This window comes from Lottia gigantea (genome assembly GCF_000327385.1).
Source record: "Lottia gigantea unplaced genomic scaffold LOTGIsca_66, whole genome shotgun sequence".
Lineage (NCBI taxonomy): Eukaryota > Metazoa > Mollusca > Gastropoda > Lottiidae > Lottia > Lottia gigantea.
In genome coordinates this window covers 1,436,689-1,459,008 of record NW_008710245.1, presented here as the reverse complement: position 1 = coordinate 1,459,008, position 22,320 = coordinate 1,436,689, and the positions used below count along the sequence as shown (strand labels likewise).

The 22,320-nt window shown below is 35.0% G+C and overlaps 1 protein-coding gene across 1 annotated transcript in view; it reads right to left on the bottom strand.

The window, feature by feature from the left end:
* LOTGIDRAFT_235549 (hypothetical protein) overlaps positions 1-19,007 on the bottom strand; it is a gene marked incomplete at its 3' end in the record, with an annotated part of 33,635 nt that extends 14,628 nt beyond the window's left edge. Inside the window, exons 1-23 of the mRNA XM_009064906.1 lie at positions 18,882-19,007; positions 18,027-18,078; positions 15,724-15,864; positions 14,952-15,086; positions 14,198-14,388; positions 13,558-13,712; positions 12,827-12,963; positions 12,377-12,464; positions 11,295-11,466; positions 10,810-10,951; positions 10,135-10,238; positions 8,368-8,419; positions 6,187-6,347; positions 4,401-4,555; positions 4,001-4,116; positions 3,721-3,817; positions 2,986-3,207; positions 2,552-2,667; positions 2,035-2,164; positions 1,617-1,699; positions 1,195-1,320; positions 802-909; positions 407-565 (exon numbers count right to left, since the gene is read on the bottom strand). Coding sequence (XP_009063154.1) covers positions 407-565; positions 802-909; positions 1,195-1,320; positions 1,617-1,699; positions 2,035-2,164; positions 2,552-2,667; positions 2,986-3,207; positions 3,721-3,817; positions 4,001-4,116; positions 4,401-4,555; positions 6,187-6,347; positions 8,368-8,419; positions 10,135-10,238; positions 10,810-10,951; positions 11,295-11,466; positions 12,377-12,464; positions 12,827-12,963; positions 13,558-13,712; positions 14,198-14,388; positions 14,952-15,086; positions 15,724-15,864; positions 18,027-18,078; positions 18,882-18,923 — 2,884 coding nt within the window. The 5' untranslated portion in view covers positions 18,924-19,007. The remainder of the gene's footprint in view (positions 1-406; positions 566-801; positions 910-1,194; positions 1,321-1,616; positions 1,700-2,034; positions 2,165-2,551; positions 2,668-2,985; positions 3,208-3,720; positions 3,818-4,000; positions 4,117-4,400; positions 4,556-6,186; positions 6,348-8,367; positions 8,420-10,134; positions 10,239-10,809; positions 10,952-11,294; positions 11,467-12,376; positions 12,465-12,826; positions 12,964-13,557; positions 13,713-14,197; positions 14,389-14,951; positions 15,087-15,723; positions 15,865-18,026; positions 18,079-18,881) is intronic.
* Positions 19,008-22,320: the final 3,313 nt, after the last annotated feature.

Sequence of the window (22,320 nt, the reverse complement as noted above, 5' to 3'; positions counted from 1 at the left end):
AAAATAAACAGCATACATGATTTATCACAATACAAATCCATACAAACAAGACAATTCCGTTCATCACAATATCGTACCATAGCCGAGAGTAAAATCAGTAGAGAAGTGGACGCTGGAGTTTTGAAAGAAAAAGAGTAAACATGTTCTGATTCGCGTGTATTACCCGACGGATCAATTTATGCATGACCAAACAAATCAGCTACGATTGAAGCAATATATATATTGTAATATTTATCATACCATCATGAGCAGACATCTTCTGTTGTTGTCTTTTGTAGTGCAATGTTATTGATCAATTGGATCATATGTACGATGGTTGGCTAAACAATTCTAAGCTTAACTGGGAATTCTCAATCGAGCTATGAATAGTGGATGGTAACGGTTCAAACTGTGTAGTAGTACATACCAGTAATAAATGACTGCAAATCGACATTATCAATACGTATTAAATCAGCACCAACAGACTGACAAGCAGCTCTAGCATTCGGCCAACTTATATCTGTATCATTAAACATATAACAATACTGTCCAAACACACTCCATCCATCTGTACAGGTAAAGGTTTCTGTAATAAAACAATGTATCAAGAGTATAATTATAAACTTTAGCAAGATTTTGCCAAGACTGCCACGTTGTAGTAATTCTACATAGTTTAATTAAATTATTTCGGGAACTATAAAATCACAGATTCATGTGTCATTTTGTTCGCTAAAGAAAAGAGAAAATCTCATTGTTCCACAATCAATACCAGCCAAAATAAACCCTAAGAATAAATGACCTGGAATTTGGTTTTGTTCTTACCCGGAGGAATGGTAACTTTTCGGACTCTTTGATTAACAGGAATCTGGCACACAAAGGCCCGTGGTTGGGAGCAGTCAGTTGATGTTTGCCATTTTCCATTAACATCATCTTGGAAACAAAACATAATATATAGAGTACGGCTTTGTTTTAGGGTTAGAAATCGAACCCTTTTCAACCATATAAGTTTGATTAAAAGCACATATAGAGACAGTTGAAAATGAAAAGCGGTTGATGTTGGTTCTATCCATTAGTAAAAAATTGTGCCAAATAGCAAAAGTACATTTATTCAGTGACCCTTCAAAAGACCTGAGGCATACATACATAAGAAGAGGGATACACACTAGCCATTATACAATTACTTGGAACATTTTACATCAGTCTTTAAATACTCACTATTGTCGATATAACCACAGTCTCTCTTGTCTACTATATTGGTAGGGTAGGCATTAGCCCAATTCTTGTTAGCTTTAGGAATATCCATACCATCACTCCATTTGAAAGGACCGTTTTTACCATCATCTAGAATGAATGAAGGAAGATCGATGAACATTCACCTTTAAAAAATCCATAAATATCAATTTAACAGTCTTTATATCGATGTTGATGGGCTCAACTTGAAGCTCCAAGGTATCACGGTTATCTGGAAATTTGCAATCCCTTAAAACTACCAAACATTTTGATGCCACATGGCAATGGAAGCCATTGGAATACTTTTATGGCATTTTCATAGAAATGAGATTGAAATCCATTCATATTTATATATTGATAAAATCATGAGCTTATGATTGCAATATCATCTCAAATGTTTGACTAACCTACAGCTCCAAACCAGAGGCCACCAGAACCAGGTTTAAGAGTACTCAATATATTATCATTTACGTACAGTTGGTCAGCAGCACTGAAAACGATGCAAAACGATTATATTCTTTTTCCATTACCAACATATCTATTCGGGTTCTCTAAAGGCGAATCAAAATCATTTTTTCATGTTTTGGGAAAAGGGGCGGGGGGAGGGGGAGGGGGGTATTTTCACTGAATGAAATCAAAAAGATCAGGTTTCTGCATGGGCTTCTGTCTTTCAAGATATAAGGCTTACTTTCAGGTTAAATAGTTCCGCCATTTGCAGTTTCGTTTTCAAGCAGGCTGTTCTTATACAGACTTTGGTACTTTCAGACTGTTGTCTTGTGAAACCTTGATGAAAGGTATAGTCCATCAAGTCCTGTGTTTACTTACGAATTTATTTTGAGTAATGTTCCTCTTTGAGCTGTACAGTAAGCGTTAGCTCTGTCCCAAGACAGTATAGGTCTAGTGTTGATCTGGTAACAGTTGCTCTGGTGTATCAACCACCCTGGTTCACAAACACCTACATGGGATGAAGAAAAATCGTAAGCGACAAAAATAGAAGATGACACTAGTCCTAAAGTGTAGAGAAACAAATTCTTGGATGGGCTCAATTAATCTTATTCATCATTATGGGTTAACAAAATTGAACAAACTTGGCACCATATCTTAAATACTATTGTGCAGTAACATGAAAATAGCGAGCTGGTCTTTTGAGTTATGTCCAACCAGATGGGAATCAGCTAAAGTGGCTATTGCTAAGAATTCTAGAATATGACGAACTGAGACATGAACTTAAAATATTTTGGGGGACCGAAATTGCAAAAGTGGTGAAATACATTTATGTAAACATGTCTTTAAAACGATTAAAGCGGCTTGAGACTCATTTTAGCAATATGAGTAATTTTACCTTGTGGTTTTTGGCAAACAAACCCCATACTATCGTAGCAATCATTGGTTTGCCAGGACAGCTTTCTTTTTATGGTCGGTCCAGTTAACATCTGAACACAAGATCCATTGGACTGTCTGGAATATTTTACAAATATCAATTGACATATGAGATACTTCAACAGCCATCATCAATGATTCTGGAGCAAGCAAAAGAAAGTCTAGGAACGAATCAAGGAATTAGGTCTGTTCGTTGAAGATGACGATGCTTCCGATTAAAATGCAGATATGTTATTTTCGAGTTTTGTTCTTGTTCTCAGGCTAGGGAGTTTCAGAATGGCGATAATAATTAGGCACCCTTGTAAAGCTTCTTGGTCAGAAGGCGGTGGGGTAATAACGTTGCCTAAACTTAAACGATGTTCCACAAAACTGTAGAAGAAAAGAGCGATAACTTACTGTAAAGATGCTTGAGTTGGTGAACCATCTTTCCAGTACGCTTTATCAGCTATTAAATCTGTTCCATTGATCCATTGCCACTTGTACTGTTCACCTTGCATCACAGTGGACAAACCGATCCAAATATTAGCCCCATACTTCTTAACAAGTCCCCAGATAAACGTCTGCGTTGAGTCGTCCGGAATAGTAGCTAATGTAGCATCAGAAAGTTGGCATTTTACACTGTAACATAGATCACTCAACTGCGAGTGTTTAAGGGAACAGTGGGTAAGGGGCGTTGGGGTGAGGCTGTTTTCGTTTCTACCCATTTTCGTGCCGGGGTGGGTGTTTCCTTAACCTCTCTAAAGAGTTCACCGAGTCTCACTCTTGCGCAGCTTGAGACGTTTTGAAATATATCCCATCTGCAAAATTAGCAACCAAACATCCTCAGTTCCTAACTAGACAACGAGTGTTCGGCCACAATATGGAACCTTGTTGGTAAGAATGTGTTAAACTATGAATCTGAGCTTAGAGCCAAGCATGCACAATCGGTGACTTTGTTATCAGTAGCTCATGTTCTACGCTCTGACAACAATTGAATCTTGACCTTGACAGTGGCCAGAACGTGCGATCGTTTGCAGTCGGTTAATCGATTCATATGAATGTAAGTTCGATGGATTTTTTGAATCAACAGTCGACTTGAGTTCCTTTCAACATTTCAGTAAAAGACTAAACAAAGTGAAGAAGATATTTTACTCTGCTCTCTTGTAGGTTCTTTTATAATCAAATACTTTATAACATTTATCATTTAAACTCGTCCAACCTTCATCAATTTCACATTTTAATGGTATATCTGAAATTCAAATACAGATTGATAAAACTGTGTAAAAAATTGTACATAAATATTCATATAGAATTGAGTTACAAGAGAAGCTGTGTTTCTACCTGCCTACTTCACATGTCGGAGAAAAGCAGATAAATTTCATATGCAATTGGTATTACCATCGAAGCAAGAGTAGATTGATATAGAATGTACCTTTCGATCTTTCACAAATAAAGTGTCTCCATAATGTACACTTTACAGCATTAAAATCCAGATTTTGAATTCTTACGCAAACTTGCTTATCAGTTTCTGACTCAGTGTTGAAAGTTCTGAAATGTTTGATATAAAAGGTGATTATCAAATGGACTTTGTGGTTGAGTGCTGGGTCTTGCTCGGTTCACAACATATTTATTGGTATAGAACGTTCACGTTATCTAAAGACTGTTTATAGGCAAAAGACGCTGCCCTGGCTATTTTTCCTTCGTGTACACAGCATGGTGTTATCCGTTTTCGTGTTTAATTAGGAAGCAAAAAATGTCAGTTCATTTCTTGTCTGACGCTACCACAGCAAGAAGATTTGGCACAAATAACTGGAGACCAAAATAGTACATACATCAAACTTGTGTTCATCTGAGTACCATCTGTCCATACAAAGTCATTACTATCTTGTCTATTAGTAAGTCCGATCCACCATTCAGTGACCTTGGTAGCTGTTTTACTACTGTTAAATAGTTGCTGTATTTTATTTAATTGGGAGATTAACCAATCCTGTTAAAATTGATACAACATTTTATTTTTTGATTTCAGCTTAAAACTAAGATACCATATACGCGTCATGCGGATCCGTCATCCGTCATGCGTTAAAAATCGAAATCGAAGAGGGTAATCCTCGTAAACCGCGGAAGCGGTATCCGTCAAATGGTCTCCGTCATGCATAAAAAAAACGCCGGGTGTAGCGATATTTTACGCATCCGGACGCCTTTCCGCGTGGAGATCTCCCAAATGTGACGTATTTTGTGGGGATACCCTGTCTTTTTTATGCACCAAAGCATCCATCTGTCTAGAAGTCTGTGTGTCAAAAGAAAGATAACGCATACGTTTAACGCACATATGGAATCATATTTGACGCATGACGTATCCGCACGGGCCATTTATGTCCGCATGACGCATCCGCATGACGCGTATATGAACTCTTAGATTTAAAGGTACATAAGCTTGCTTTGAAATTACAAGGTATGTGAGATAACCCTTTCTTCCATTGAACATAATTCTATCATAGTTCTTACGTTGTGAGGTTATTTTAACATTTTTCGTCTTCAACACTAAAAGTGGGAGTAATCCATGTCCGAAGAGTAGTCATTCCATGTCATGTATGAAGCGTGACGTGTCTATGAATCATTAGGCTAGAAAGAGGTAGCGCCCACAAAATTGTCAATTTGGCTCAGAGGCAATTAAAATGATAAGAAATATGCAGTTGTGGGGACAAAGACGGGTTAGTCTCAGTTTTAATGGGTCATAGTCCGCCCCCACCCCACCCCGTACTGCTTTCCTGCTTTTACCTTCAGCAGAGTCTTGGCTTTTATCAACAGTTTCTTATATTGTACATTCTTACAAAAATAGATGTTGTTGTTGATCTGAATAGTCTTCCATACTTGCTCGTAGACATTTCCCAATATGAGCGTTTCAACTCTATGTCAAGGTTAATGTTGACATTGCTTTACGAAATTTTTTTTAAATAAAATGATTGCATTCCAAATCGTAGTAATTTCAACTTCAGATTTTAAGTTTTACAGAATTGTGTCAAGTACACCAGCTGAGAAATGTAGGTCAAGTTTTAACTTTTTAATCATTAAGTTGTACTTATAGATTATAATATAGTTATATGTATGTTATATACGAGACAGAAATATTAATTATGATTTTTAATTCAAATTTCTAACACTCCAGATTATAACGATATCGCTTTTAAACTCAGGATCCGGGTAGGTATAGATATTTAAAATCTACATCCTATACAGCTCTTACACAATTTCAAAACTTCTATAGCCATGGTGGCTTCTCAAGCAGTGATTCCCTAACAAATTTTCCAGCAATAGGTACGGCTCACATACCATGGGTGCTCGAGGATTCAATTCTCCAAAACAGATGAAAACCATGATACACAGAGAGTCATTATTTGCAAACACAACTGTCAGAGCTCTGTCACGGCTATCTGTAAGACGTTTTGAAGTAAATCCAACATTCAGTTCTGAAAAATTGTGCGCCTAGCTCCATCAATATATCTTGATGATGATTTCGCAAAACGAGTTATAACCAATTGTTCTTAGAAACTTGGCATTTCCGCATTTCCATTACCGCCCCTATCTTCGTGATAAACTGAAATAAATTTTGTACATTACCTTTTCATCTTGTGTATTTATTTTGACCAGAGCTCCTTGAAATGATGTACATCTATTCTGAGCGTCATTCCAAGTATAAGGTACATCATCGTGAGTTATCAAGTAACAGGACTGACTTCCAGGACGATGGAACCATCCATATGGACATCTTTGACTCACAACTGCAATGTGGATTACAAGTTTCTGTAAGCGTTTATTTTGGTGTATGAAATATTTTCATTTTGGTGTATTAAATTTATTATGTTCATTGTGGTGTATGAAATATGTTCATTTTGGTGAATGAAATATGTTCATTTTAGTGTATGAAATATGTTCATTTTGGTGTATGAAATATGTTCATTTTGGTGTATGAAATATGTTCATTTTAGTGTATGAAATATGTTCATTTTGGTGTATGAGATATCTTCATTTTGTTCTATGAAATGTGTTCATTTTTGTCTATGAAATATGTTCATTTTGGTGTATGAAATATGTTCATTTTGGTGTATGAAATATGTTCATTTTGGTGTATGAAATATATTCATTTTAGTGTATGAAATATGTTCATTTTGGTGTATGAGATATGTTCATTTTGTTCTATGAAATGTGTTCATTTTTGTCTATGAAATATGTTCATTTTGATGTATGAAATATGTTCATTTTGGTGTATGAAATATGTTCATTTTGGTGTATGAAATATGTTCATTTTAGTGTATGAAATATGTTCATTTTGGTGTATGAGATATGTTCATTTTGTTCTATGAAATGTGTTCATTTTTGTCTATGAAATATGTTCATTTTTGTCTATGAAGTGTGTTTATTTTTGGTGCATGAAATATGTTTATTTTTGGTGTATATTTTGGTGTATGAAATGTGTTCATTTTGGTGTATATTTTGGTGTTTGAAATATGTTCATTCTGGTGTATGAAATATGTTCATTTTGATGTTTGAATTGTCCATTTAGTTTCTTCAATGTTCATTTTGGTGTATATTTTGGTATTTTGAATATCCACTTTGGTAAGTAGAATGTTTACTTTTGGTTTGAAATATATATTTCAATATTTAAATGTTCATTGTGATGTTCAATTATGACTTGTGATTGCAATGTTCAATTTTACGAAAATGAGATGCTTATCATCCGTTTCAGAATAGTTTCTTATTATAACTGAACAGTTATGTTATAACTGTGAAAATATTTGTTATTGTTGGTTTCTTAATAGATATATGTAGTAGTTCTGTCTCGTGCCAAGCACGGATTCGTTATCTAACAGTTAGTGTATGTTAATGATTAAACTGGTTGTCGCTAATCACAAGTTTATCACAAATGAGAACTCGTGGTTATCCAATCGTGATTTGTTAACCTCTTGAAATATTTGTAGCCACGTTGTCCTTACGACAGGGATGTCAAGTTTATTAACGTTGACGAAATGTGGTATCAGGTGTTTCAAGACTGGTCGACAAACGACATATTTGCATTTCTATTTCATTTAATTGAATATAAAATGATGGCAAAAAGGTTTTCCTGCAGATTTTGTGCTCATTGGGGAAGATTGTAGCTTCAATTATATTCATAAATTACACGGGTTCGACTTCTCCATTATCTTCACCTAAGTTGGACGTACAAACCAGTCAGAAAGTGGGAGGATGTGCTCTACAACCTATATCCCATTGAAGATCAAATTCAAACAGGGATTGAACATAATATTGTTAAATAACGTCTGTGCTCATCCCCATCAAAGGTATTGTGCAAAACGGAATCCCCTGGGTAATAATATATCCCTTCAAATCAGGAAAAATACAAATTTGGTATCCGAAAAGTATCTTAGTGAATTGCAGAGTTGTCTCGTGATCACTTTGTCGATAAGAGTTCAAGATTTTTTTATGGGGGTAGGGGGTTGTCGAGGTTAAGATCACCGGGGCCTGTCGCGCTTAAACATACTTATAAACTTGCATAAACAAAACTCGGGGAGAATGTCACACGGCGTCTGGTTGAAAATGTGAATGGTACAAATCGATGCTTTGAGTATAGAACTAAATCGTGTGCGTGTATCATAAACTTATGTTTGCCTGGTGCTTGTTTTTTTAAATCTTCATTGTATTGTATTGTATTATAGTTTATGAACATTGTATAGAAATAACTATTGTATGTAACAAAGAATGAAATATCTCCATCCTGAATATTATGTAAAGATCACTACTTACCACTATAAATAGTTATTAAAAATGATAATCCCAATAATAACATATTGTAATCCTAAAAAGTTATAAATCCCAATAAGAAACAGTCATATAGATAAATTATATAAAATGAAACGAACAATGATTATTAATGTTTATATACATAATTTATAATTACTACGGAAGTTCGAAATTGAATGGAAACGTTACACTGTTCACCATAATGACCACTTAACTCTTAAACTTAATGACTTGATAAAAATCGTAGTACAAATTCAAAGTTATATTGCAAAGTCCATTTTAACACCAAAATTGATAAGAATTTTGATTATCTCGAATGATGTATCTTAAACTTTTCTAGATATCTTATTTTCAAGATAAGAGTATATGCATCTTTGGTCTTTATCTCATCTAAACTCAAAACTCGAAGTCCGGACCGACTTGACTAAACTTGTTCATAACAGCGATTGTGAGAGATATTGCTACCATTATCAAAAGGTGCATTTTTTTCAAGGCCGGTGCATTATCTTTGAAATGTCAACGTGGACATTTTGCCATTGATTACATACGTTTGATGCGTTAAACGAAATGTTAATGAACAAATTGCGACACGTAAACCTGGGGGACCAGGTCGAAAAGTCACGGCACTCTGACACAAAATTTCTGTACTTAAAATGGGATGAAAGCAACTAACATACAGCAACCAAAACGAAAGAAATAAATATGTTTTTATATCTGATGTAATAACGCAATAGGATGGAATATCACAAAATAAAAATACAATGTACATACATGCCAAGGACTGATAAGATACCAGTTTTTCGTATTACAATACATATGCTTCGTAATTCTGTACGTTATTATACATTTAAATGCACACTACGTATGAATCTGAGTGATTTTTTCATAACGATATGTTCAGAGTCTTTAGATATGCTTGGACTAATCAAATGATCTAATGAAAGTTTTAACTAGAAATATTTTAAAGTGATTATAAAGTGATTGTTTTGTATATCAATATTACATTGATTTGGACCCTCTGAAAGATGTGCCGTTAGACTTAATGTAATTTGGAAGTTACTACACTACATTGTGATACATAATAGCCCAATCGTAAATAAGTCGGCCATTCTCGCTACGCCTGACAATAACCTTTTATGCAGCTGGTGGATAAATCGGACTACTTTTCTAATATTAGGGCATGTGACAATAAATTTTATGATAAGACCAATGGCAGCATCTGAAAAATCAGGCTTTTTCCATGGCCGGTAGGCAAAACACTTAAGCAATCATGACCATCGTATAAGGTCTGCAATGTCTCCAATTGTCTTTCCTTTCGTGGAAACGAAATGATTAAATTGTTGACATCTGATTGACTTCTCAAGTCTTCAAGGGAGATAACTAACATCTGACGAATGAACCATATTTTGTAACAATTAAGGAAGATTTTCTTCCAGCTGCATATCAGGTTATTGTCAGACAATGGCCACCGCAGATACGAATGGGAAAAGCTTTGTCAGATCTACGATTTAGAGTAAAGTTACGCATAAAAAACGAAACAAAATATATAAAGCTGTATTTGAATATGACTGTTTAACATAGCTCGACCTCAAATACGCCCCCTTGGTCAAGAAAAACAAATTCGGTTTATAAAAAATTCAGGGTTTTTTACGATTAAAGAAATAGCCACGTCGTAAGTCGTGATGTCTGAGGTTCGTTTCTGCCGCCTTTTTGATATTTCGATTTGATGAATCTGACAGCAATACATAATAAAACAACGACTAAAATCACCACCACAATAGCAAGAACGATTACTGTCGTCATCATTCCCTTTGTTTCTAAACAACTTTCTGGATCAGCCAAGACGATATCTGAATCTGAATCTGAACCTGAATCTGAAATGAGATTAGTTGTACATTGAAATCTGATTACAATACAAAACAACCAACACGATATCGGAATCTGAACCTGGATCTGAACTGGGATTAGTGGTACAATGAAATCTGATTAAAATACAAATCACCTTACACGATGTCTGAATCTGAAATGAGAGTAGTTGTACATTCAAATCTGATTTAAATACAAATCAATCAAAAAAAATATTCGAATCTAAACCTGAATCTGAAATTGAAATAAGATTAGTTGTACTATCTGATTCCACTTCTCATCCATATTCTGACGAAATTGCTATACATCCAATGTTCTTATTTATGTTATATCAACCATTAAATGATCTGTGTAATAAAGGATTTCCTAACGAAAACGAACAAAGACAGTATGAAATCATTGATCTTAAATGTAGATCCTGGAATAATTTTAAAAACGAAACATAGACTACATGATCATCGAGCTTTCCTTCGCTGCCAAAGCATATGACTTTGCACTGGAATAAGTCATTCTTTTCATGAATTCTTGAAATGCAATATGTTCACTTTACTCATAAGGTAATACAATTTTCAAACCTACCAATTTTCACTATTCGTTGAGTATGGGTTCGATTTAAAGGTTCTTTAACAAAGAAATTGTTGGAAGACAGGGTAAACTCTCTAGAATGAAGATGTATGTGTCTTTTCCCTCGAATAGAATTTTTTGATGGTCGACAAAATTGCTGAAACAAAACAAATTACGTCAATTTAATCGTCAGATGATGTGTATACTATCGAAAAAATGACAGGCCATAACCCAAAATATTCTCTGATATCAGAGATTCGATAATGCCGGAAGTATTCGATGATCCTAATTTGTTGGTGAGAGGCGTGTCAAAATCTGCAAGCTACGAGGTTGGATTGAAAAGTCTTGGGTCATTCAATCAGCGTCATTTGATTTGAAAAGAAACAATGTGGTTGGTTTCATTGTTGAATTCAATGTATACCAGGTTTCATTATACCTACTTCCGAGTCAGCCAATGGACTTTTCAACCAATCCTCATAATAAACTAGTTTGTTACTTACCGGAGGATTACAATCTGTTTCACTGGCTGTACATACACGAATGTTACATTGAAACGATAAAGTATCAGAATTAACGAATTTGAATACTTTAAAATTGACCACTACTGATGGAGTGATTAGATCATAAACTAATTGTCCCATAACTACACTTCTTCCTTCATCTGTTGGACATCTGCAATGAAATGAATTTTCAAAATTAAATGCCCCACCAATGTTTTTAAGCTTTATACGTATATGGAGGACCATGTTCACAATGTCAATTTGATTGGATTGTACTCTACCGAATACAGCCAATCAGTGCACTCGACATATAAACTGTAAACAATGTAGCTGAGTTCTTAATCGTGGGCTATGGCTGTATTCTGTAAGTAACGTACAGTCGAATAAAAATCGCTGCATAAACAAACTTACGTAATACAAAAATTAGACGCATTTCATAATAGTTTGACATTGAGTAGATGATCGAGGACATAGCTGCCGTTTTCTTTTTCGTTTTGGCTTCGGCCTGATGCTCCTGTGATCCTTCTCTTATCTCGTAAATGAGAAACACTAAATGTCAGATGGTAAAAAAGATCGTGCAGGAAGAAGCTTAAACTGTCTCAGATTCACATATAAAAGGCTTGAAAATCTCTTTGATTTCTCTTAAATCGTTATGACATACTGGTGCAGCGCACTTGACTTAAATTTCCGTTTATTAGTTTTATTTCGTAAATGATTCAGTTATGAATACAGTCATGCCTAAATTTAGATTTACTGGTTTGAAGAGGTGACTTGGTATTAATTGTCACGTTGCATTATTATGGCAATAGGCCAATTAAAAAGGATCTAACAAAAAATAATCAGCCATAAACAAAATAAGAAAGAAGTGTACGACATTATTAGGTTTTATATATCATTTTCTTTACAGGGATATAATTTTCATTTGTTTCACCAGCTGTTCAATTTCAGTTATCTGTATCAACTTTCAAAATTAAAATCCGGCACACGGTTCTCCTATAAGTCAGCAAATATGTATTTCGCCTATATAATCGACAGTCTACAGTCCTTTTTAAGCGATATAAGACAAAAATAAGCCTTCTTACCCATCTTTCACCATAGTTAAAGACCGAAGATCTCGTCCAGTCAGTCCATTCAAAGCTACACAATCAGCAATATAGATTTTCTTGTATTCTGAAATGACATACAGATACATTGGTAATATCGGTCCCATTTTTGGCAATTAAACACAATTGTTATCATAAAATTTCATCATTGATATCAGAGAGCTTGTTCTATTCCTGAAGTCAAAAGCAGCATCTATGTCAATTCCAGAATAACTTTGCGTTTGAAGCTTAGATACACTTCAATAAATATATATAGGTCGAAAACTCAGATCAAATCTGGCAACAAATTGGAGAACAGCTCATGGAATACAGAAATAACGCGGCCATATTGATCGAGATGTGTTTGCTTTTATTTTGGCAATTGCCGAGAGTCTGACCGTAAAATCTCTCTCTCAAAATAAATTTGTTACAAAATGAAAACAAACATACTTCCTGTATCGTATAGGGCGAAATATAATCGTAGTTCTGTACCAATAAATACTGGAGGAACAATATTAGATCCAGACACGGTCTGTAATTCAAATACAACTGGTTGATAGTTGGAGCTGGTTGTTTCATCTGGTCCTCTAAAATACAAGTCAACCATGAGTATCTAATAAAAAATTAGGTCAAAATTCGTTCTTTATTCTTATTAGCTTTTTTATACGCAACCACCCAAGTTAGGTTCCAAAACCTTCTGCTAGCTAATCAATTGTTCTTCCCTCTCCTTTCCTGGGATTACTTGACGCGAGCAAATAGTGTATTCCATGGAGCGTTAGACCTTTTGTCCCCATAATCTTGAGACTGCGAACTTTTTTTTTATCTAACTGAAGGTCTGTCTTAATGACCATTTTCTAATCAGCAGCGTTGAAATACTGTGGGATTTAATTTCGTAATTTGCCAACAAATTTGGATGGTGACCTTAACCATTCACCATTTCCATTCCTTGTCAAAGATACTTGTTTTTTTGGTAGTTCAGGCAATAATTAAAAAAAAAACAAGTTCTAAAGATCCAAACCAATATAAAAATTCCAATGAAATATTGCAAGACAATAGCAGTTAACGATTATTCATATGAAGAAGTATATCAAAAAATTCGTATGAAAAGTCGTTATTCAATCAAAATGTTTTAGTAGGACGTAAAATCCCATATTTTTATAGTTTGCCTTTATTGGACTTACCCTGGTTTGTCACCGATATTGCTAGTTTGATCTCCAATATTATTGCTACCCGTACCAGAATGGACACATAAACCTGTAAATAACATGTCGTATTTGGTCTGTATTGTTTGACTGTGTAGTACTGTTATTTCTACTTTGTATGTTTCATCCCCTGGCTAAAATAGAAATAAAAATCATTGTGGGCGCTTTTAGCAACAATTGTTGCCCTGCATTAGAAAACTTACTTGATGTGGAGCTCATCGGAAACTATTATTGATGAGTCTTTTTGATAGAAATTCTTGATGTTAGGAACGCCTTAGGAAAATACCATCTGACGTCCATTGTTTTTTTTTGGAACGTTTGGAAATCGTATTTTTAAAAAAATTGGGGATACAATTAGGGGTGCAAACCAGTTTTCTAGGGGCACAAATGCCCCTGATGTACCCTCACTGACATCGCCACTGACGGCGTCGCCCTCATCAAAATGAATTGAAGTCAAAGTCGGTTTTTGGAATTAGAGAAACCACAGACGTCATGCCGGAAATCTAAATGATACAACTTGAAGCTATAGTCAAAATTTCCTGAAATCCTTTATAGGATCCTTGTACATGTATTCATGCAGTCAATGTTATCCTTTCTTTCAATTAAACATTCCACTTACCGTAGGTGTATCCCGCATCTTTTCAACTGAACAAGGTCCGTTAAATAAAAATGTTGCCGAGTAAGTTCCATACACCCTAGTAAACCTGCAGTTTGGATCATTTTCTTTCCCCCTGACAAATACTCGACCATCAAAGGGTGGAAATGGTGTCATTTCTACTGTCATTCTGTCACCAGCACATTTCACTGTCCCTGGAACACAGATATGTTAATGGAGAAAAAGGCACAAGAGTAACTTATTTTTTAAATTTGTGAAACCCAAAAGGTGAACTATATTTAAATGTCTAAAACACAACATGTGCTGAAATGTGGATAATAAATAAACCAATTACTAACGATCCAAACCGCTATTTTGAAACCCGAAATTCAAAACCACATATTGACGAAACATTAGAAGCTAATGATCTTTCTATTCTATTTAAAAAAAATTGCAACGCATGATGATGAACTGCATATAATCATACTACCCAAATTACAGAAGCGGAAAGTCATAGTAGCACCTTTCATTATGAAATACTTCCTCATTTATGATTGATATACTTCCTCATATGAAGAGTATATTAGCTGCTACCAATATATTGCCAAACTGTTATGTTGGATTTCAGGCTTGCTTTGGTGGTTTTTATCATTAGCTCTTTGGGTTTTTTTTTCATTAAAGCACCTTCCTACAATTATCATTGCACTAAAGCGTTCAGCTTTGTACTGCCTATGAAGGTACAGCCTGGTTTTTAAATTAGTGTATGCGTTGACCTTACCTCGCTTCTGGGAACAGTCTTTACCAAAAAATGCTGCATTGCAATAACAATTGAAGAAACCGCCTGGTATGGATCGACATACACCGCCATTTTTACACAGTGGATCACATAATTCTTGCGGCAACGCTACATCGTCTGAAATAGAGACATGATGTAAATGCTCACTTGTTTATAACCCTCAGGTCCAGGCCCGTAGTCAGACTTGATTGTTCGGAGAGGCAAGTAATATATCCAGAGCGGCAATGATGTATGTGTTTAGTTGCAGTAATGAAATTGGTCGGTTTTTCTCTTATGGGGGGGTGCTGATCAGGTAAAAACAAACTGATAAATATTGGTCAATTAAATACATTCATACGTAAAGCAATTACTGTTGTACGATCAGGTGGTAAATTAGTCACAGTAATACCGGTCAGAAGGTACATTGGTCACAGTTATACCGGTCACAGTAATACCGGTCAGAAGGTACATTGGTCACAGTAATACGGGTGGCAAGGAAAATTGTAATTTTGTCACTAGGTAAATTGGTCACAGTAATTTTGTGACAAAGTTAATTGGTCATAGGAATCTGGTCACAAGGTAATTTGTAATCTGTTAATTTTGTATTCTGAATGGGACTACAATTACATAATCTTAACTTTCTAGATCCAGGTCTGAACCAGAAATAATGAAATGAACTCCTTAACCTTCGATACCGCATATTTACACAATACGTTGATACGTTTAGTAACCTTTGGTGAAAGAGTTGAATAGCCCCTTTTGAAGGTCTACCTACCTACTTTTAGAGAGCAGTCATGGCCGACAAAAACATCACGTGTTCCACAAGCACACTCTGGTTTGGTCTCGACACAAACTCCGCCATTGCGACACGTCGTGCCTATTCTTCTACATTCGAAATACACCGAGGAAACTTCCCCTGAATTATAGACAAAGGGGAAACGTACAATACAACGTACACAAGAAACGAAATCTCAAAGATGAAGTCCCTTTACAACCCCCAGCCCCCACAACCCCCTTATTTTTCAAAGAATATTATTTTGAAAATGGTCATGGTTGTGGATTATCTATACACATTATCAACTTTATCTGGATGGTAAGGAAAACACATGCTCGTTGATATGAAGATATGGGCTCACAACCATCAACCAACAAAACAATTGTGTTGGAAGCGAGTGCCAGGATGTCCCAAGGTCTTAACTGCTAACACTGTGTCTAGCGCTAACATGGTTTCGAGAATACGTGGTCTTGCTTATTTGTCCATTCTCAAATCTTCAAATCTAAATATTCTAGGAGGAAGTTGTGGAAAATGATTTAGGAGGCTAGATATCTATTTCGGCGACCATGCTTTGACATTAAAAATTACATCTCATTAGGAAAGGAGGAATGTGGTGAAACAAGTTTATTGTTTTTATTGTCATAAAACAGAAGTTAGGCCTGCAATTGTCAATTATCAGTCACGAATTGAATACGTCCGACTTCTGGCACCTAATTAAGCTATACTACAAAGGGTCATCATTCACCAGCTTTGAATTCTGGCTCTTCCTTTGTTTAAAGGATCGACAATGAACGGTGCCTAATCCGTAGCTCTATAACCTTAAAGATCGGTTTCCTCATCTTCTAGTGTCACATTAAGCAAACTAATTTGATAAATCGGTATTTCTAATGAATTATCATAATTATGTTCTTGTTGCATAATTGAAGGTTTTAAGCAAATAAATGTCCATGTATGTACAGTCTGGATAAACAATAAAAAAGACTTTTTGACCTTTCTTGATCGATCATTCATTGGAATTCTGCTGGTAATTCTCTTACACCTTAGCAAATTATGAATTAATTATGGACATGTGAGACAAACTCTATTTTGTATTCATATAAGTATTGGCATTTTCATTTTCATACGTAAGGGAATCCATATTTAATCGTTGGATTATCGTATTAAATGGACAGAGAGTCTTTCTAACATATGCTTTCCTATATTCTGACACTCCTCTGTAAGTCAAAAAAGTGGATGTTAATTGGAGCTTAAGGAATTTCAATCTGTAGTTAATGTTATTCCAATCAGACTTTTATATTGCTGGTTACTTACTATACTATGATTATAATTGTATACTTTGGTACATATTTAAAGAAATTTCTTGAATTGCGGCCCGTGGACTTGATTAACTCAGCACCTATGGTAGTTGTTTCACTATGTCTGACCCTCAATCCTGCATATTCATCAATCGAAATTCAGACCAATAAACGAATCTTCGAGAAGATGATTCGAAATCTTCGTCATGAAAATGACAAGATTCAATTTTCGTCCCAGTGTGTTACTGACACCAGGACGTATAAAACCTTCAGTCTATTTCTTTATGTCAAACATTAGCTCTGATGTATAGACAAGATAGTTTTATTGGGTATATACATGTAACAATGATGTATTGTTTTAGATCGTGACTTCAGTATGCTCAATTGGGTGAAGGCACAACTACGTAGTAGTACCTCTTCCTGGTTTCATGTCATCACATTACCAAATCCAATTATAGATGTTGATAAGCGTACTGTGTAACCATTGGTTATCATCAAATCTGTTATCTTTTGGTCACGAAAAGACTACAACCGGAAGTCAAGGCCGAACGTTTAACTCAGCAGTAGGATGGAACCAAAAAAAATGAAAAATAGTCGGATCAAATCGGTCTAGTGTCAGCCTTTGTACGGCTGACTTTACAGAAAACGCATTGTATCGAAATGTTTCTGGTACGCTACCAATATCGCCTAACGAATGACATTGCTAGTACATAGAGCTCAATTCTAGATATTTCATAAGACATTGCGTTTGTTTGAATACATAAAGGAAACTGCATAAAGCAGTGGCTGACCTTATTCATCGATAGCTCGTTTTGTAAAGTCTTGTCGCACAGAGAGCTTAAAATGACCCTTCACTTTTGATACTGGTAAAGACCAAGAATTCCACAATTGAGCATATTCTTATCATTTTTTTTTTGTAAACAATATTTTATTCATTAAAAGTATGAATGGGATTAGGGAACAGGTATTCGCCTATATAACCCTTCTCCATCATAAAAGAATCCTTACCAAAGAAGATTAAACACACCACATGAAATAACATCCACGCCATTTGCAATTTCTGAAATATATGAAGGAAATAAACATCCTGTTCTATTCCCGTGCACCAACGTCAAAATAGATTTTTTTCCTCTCGTAAGCCTTCAATCATGTCAAATTTGACGTCTTTAATGGTAATGAAGACAAAGTATTGGTAGTGGTAAGTTGACCAAATTGTTACTATATTACCATATACAAACCGTAGTAATAAAATAATCATTATGGGATTGAAAATGTCAACAGAAGTAGGCAATTTACTGTCGTTCGTGCTACTGACCCCCTTTTTATTGTCATTCAAAATTTGTTGCCATTTTGGACAAAGCAGTATCAGGAACACAACATCATTGCATTTTGCATTTTTTTCTCTATTTGAAATGATTCAGTTTGGCGTTTGGACTCATTTTCTTCTATTAATATACTTTTAATTAAGGCAATTTTTTGGCAAAAATATTAAAATGGAAGATCAAAACATCTTTTGAAAGGCAGGTTTCATGGAGTGTATTTAAGCGCATTGCTATCTCGGTGCATGAAATTACTTAAAGGAATCTCCTGAACCAAGTTATTGTGGTGTTATTCTTGAAACCATATCGCATTTACTCGGATGTCTACCAACGTCAAATATCCGTAAAGCACAGAAAAGGGTCGGCGCATGTAATACATAACAATTATGCTCAATTTGAAGGTACATTCTGTGTTCGTCTACGTCGTCCTTCATGTCATGGTATCATACCGGATGTAGAGTCATTTTTTGAGACCTCTTCGTTTGCATTTGGTCAGACGCTTTCAATGGCTAGAGTGAAAAGACATTAAAAAACAAGCACTTACTTTTTGATTGACAGGAAACAACCTTGAGTTTATATTAACCATTAATGGAACAAATACAGTCCATATTCCAAAATGGCACACGTAAATTACAATCTCAAGTTACCTTTAGACAGCCGAATACATTCGTCAAAAATGGGTGGGTTTCCAAACTCGACAGCCGAAATAGCTTTAAATAGTTCTTTTTACTTGAAGTTTGCCTGAGGTGTAATAAGACCACCGATATGTCTTGTTGTCATGAGAAGAACATATACAATGAGAGAACAATCAAATTCTACGTGTTAGGTGTAACTGTCAATTATGCTTTGAGATGACTGAATCATTCACAGAAAAACACGGAAGTTGAACATCCTTCGTGCATGTCAATGTCATTCTTTAGACATATTTGATAAAAAATAAATCCCGAATCACCATCTCTAAAAACACATTAATTTGTTATGAGTTATAAAGCTCTTAAATTAGTGTCGGAAGATATGAATTTCGGTGCTAAATAGGCTGTCTTAAAGGGACATTTATATATTTTTGTGTTCATGAATAGGTTTGTAGCCTGTATATACGAGCGTAGCCTGCTTGTGAACATGGGTGGCTTGTTTCGTAAATGGATTTTAAATGTCTTAAAATAAGAATAAAATATATTGGAAAAGAAGACATTTAAGTCTTGTGTGTGTTGCAAAGATTTGAAGAACTATGTCCTTGAACAAAAATGATGATGTTTAAAAAGAGCTGACAAATGGAAATTTGCATCGTCTATGGGGAGTGTGGGTCACCCCAATCTAATTTATATTAGATTACTTTTACGTTTCGTTTTTTTTTTGGGGGGGGGAGTCTCCAATGTATTCTAACGAGATTTATACCAAGGTCACGTACTGGTGACGCTTCAAGCATACAAATAATAACTTCATAAACCAATGGGAAAATACAAAGCTTATCGAGGAACAGGCTGGGTTCAGGAGCAATTATTCGGCAACAGACAACATATATATTCTCAACTCCATAGAGCAGAAATATATTATTTAGTCAGTACTTTACTGTGCACATTTTCTAAAGTATATATTGATTAAAGTATTTATAATTGTGTTAAGGTCACAGTGTGAGCAAACTATGACATAATTAGCTTCAACTGTGAATCTGGTGTAAGGCAGAGCTGTATACTGAAGCCATGGCTATTTGACATGTATATCAACGAATTAGCATTCATGTTGAACAGGGATGGAGGAATATTTATTGACCAGTCCATTGACATATTTGCTCTGCATACACAATTGGTGATCTTCAAAAACGTTTAAATGTCCTTGAGGTATATTGCAATAAATGGAACATGTCGGTAAATCTAACGTGGTAGTTTTTTAAAAAGATGAGGTTCTTTCTAAGACAGAAACGTGAGACTACCGTGTGTGTAATATTGATGTTCTAAATCATTATGAATATATTTGAATTATGTTTACCAGCAGATTAAACTGGTCATTATGCTGTAAAACATTATTATAACAAGTTACTAAAGCTTTAAATTTGTATACGCCCACATGGAAATGTGGACGTAATTGGCGTTACCGTGTCCTTCGATCGGTCAATATTTCTTGAGTACACAATAGAGACTACAGTTTTCATCTGATTTAAATGAAATTTGGTGTGATCATTTATATTGATGAGATCTTGGTCGGAGTCGAATTTGACGATTTTTCGATGAACGGTTTTTAAGTTATTGCCATTGACTAAGAAAAAACGCGTCAAATATTGTGAACACAATAGAGACTACAGTTTTCATATGATTTAAATGAAATCTGGTGTGATCATTTATATTGATGCGATCTTGAACTGATTACAATTTGACGATTTTTCGTTGAGGGTTTTAGAATTATTGATCTTGACTTAGAAAAACGCGTCAGAATTTGTTTGTGATGACGATAGAGACAGTTTTTATCTGAGTTAATGAAATTGGGCGTGGTTTATATTGATGAGGCCTTGGTTCTAGTTGAATTTGATGATTTTTTGATAATGTTCTTTGAGTTGTTGTCCTTGACTGATAAAACATATTTAAAGATTTAAGATTTGATGTGCTTGGGTTATTAATAATGATTCTGAAAAATGTTGTGAAAACACAGCATAAATAAGTCACAATAAATATATATGTATATATATATATAAATTCACTCTACAAATGCATTATGAAGATCTTTGAAATGAGAAAATGTATATTTTAGCCACCCAAGACTCAATTATCATTTCTGACAGCTTCCAGTGGGCGTATGTTTCCTTGCCAGGCAAGCTATCTTATAAAAACACTGTCTATGTAACCTTAAACAAAGAATGGCAAGAAATGTTTTTAAACCTGTAAACAAAGTCAATGAAAACAAAATAGCATTGGTTTACCAATCCAGATATAGCGTATTTAGTAAGTGTCAGAATTATCGCCCAAAGCCTCATAATGTAACGACTATATTGAGGTCGCAACATTGCTATCACTAGACAAATCACTGCTAGAGTCTCGTCCAAGAAGACACAACAGAATTCACCATTTTTACCTAGACACATGCAGCTTTACGGTAAATGCAAATTTCATTATTAAGCCATTAAAGATTTTGTTATCATGTCTGACAGCTGGTAGTTGGCGTATGTTACCTTGCTTGGCAAGCTATCTTTTAAAATATTAAAACAGAACCTAAAGACACATGTTGCTTCTCAAAGTTTCACGCTATGCGATCTTCAGTTCTTGCTTGTCTTGTGTGTTCTTTTAGGTTCTGTTTTAATATATATATATATATAGCTCTACAATTGATGTATTGTGCACTATTTCAACAGTGGGAACTTTTTGTTATTGTGAATCATATTTATATAGCTCTATGCGTCATTCGTTACGTTTTAATTTAGCAAACCACAGATGTTCCCCAATTATTATTAAGATTGAATATAGTCGTCGAGACCAAGACAAAATAGGTTTCCTGTGACTATCTAACTGATACCAATTTAAATCAAGATAACGTAGTGGACACAAGAAACGAAATAATGAGTGTCTAGGTTATATTTTTGTTATAGCGCTTCTGCATATACAGTTTAAATGAACCGACAAGGATCAGTTTGCTGTTATTTTTTATATTAATGAAATAAGGGGCACAACCCGTGCCTCTAATACACGGACAGTTCATTAACCAGTGAGTTAGACGTAGTATTTGTAAACACTACATACTCTTGATACTGTGTGTCTATATTGATAAGAAATTCAAAACATTCTCGGGAAGAGACAATTTCATATCTACATAAATTGTGAATTCAGTCACGCCCATTGAACAAGACTATATATTTATGGAAAGGGATGAGATGTATGAGATGGAGGGTGGCACTGAAGGTTCATATTTTCTGTTAACAAATATCTTGCACCAATGACACTGGGTGTGTTCTGTTTACCCCAATTACCCCGTGTTGCAAAGTAAATGCACTAGGAAAT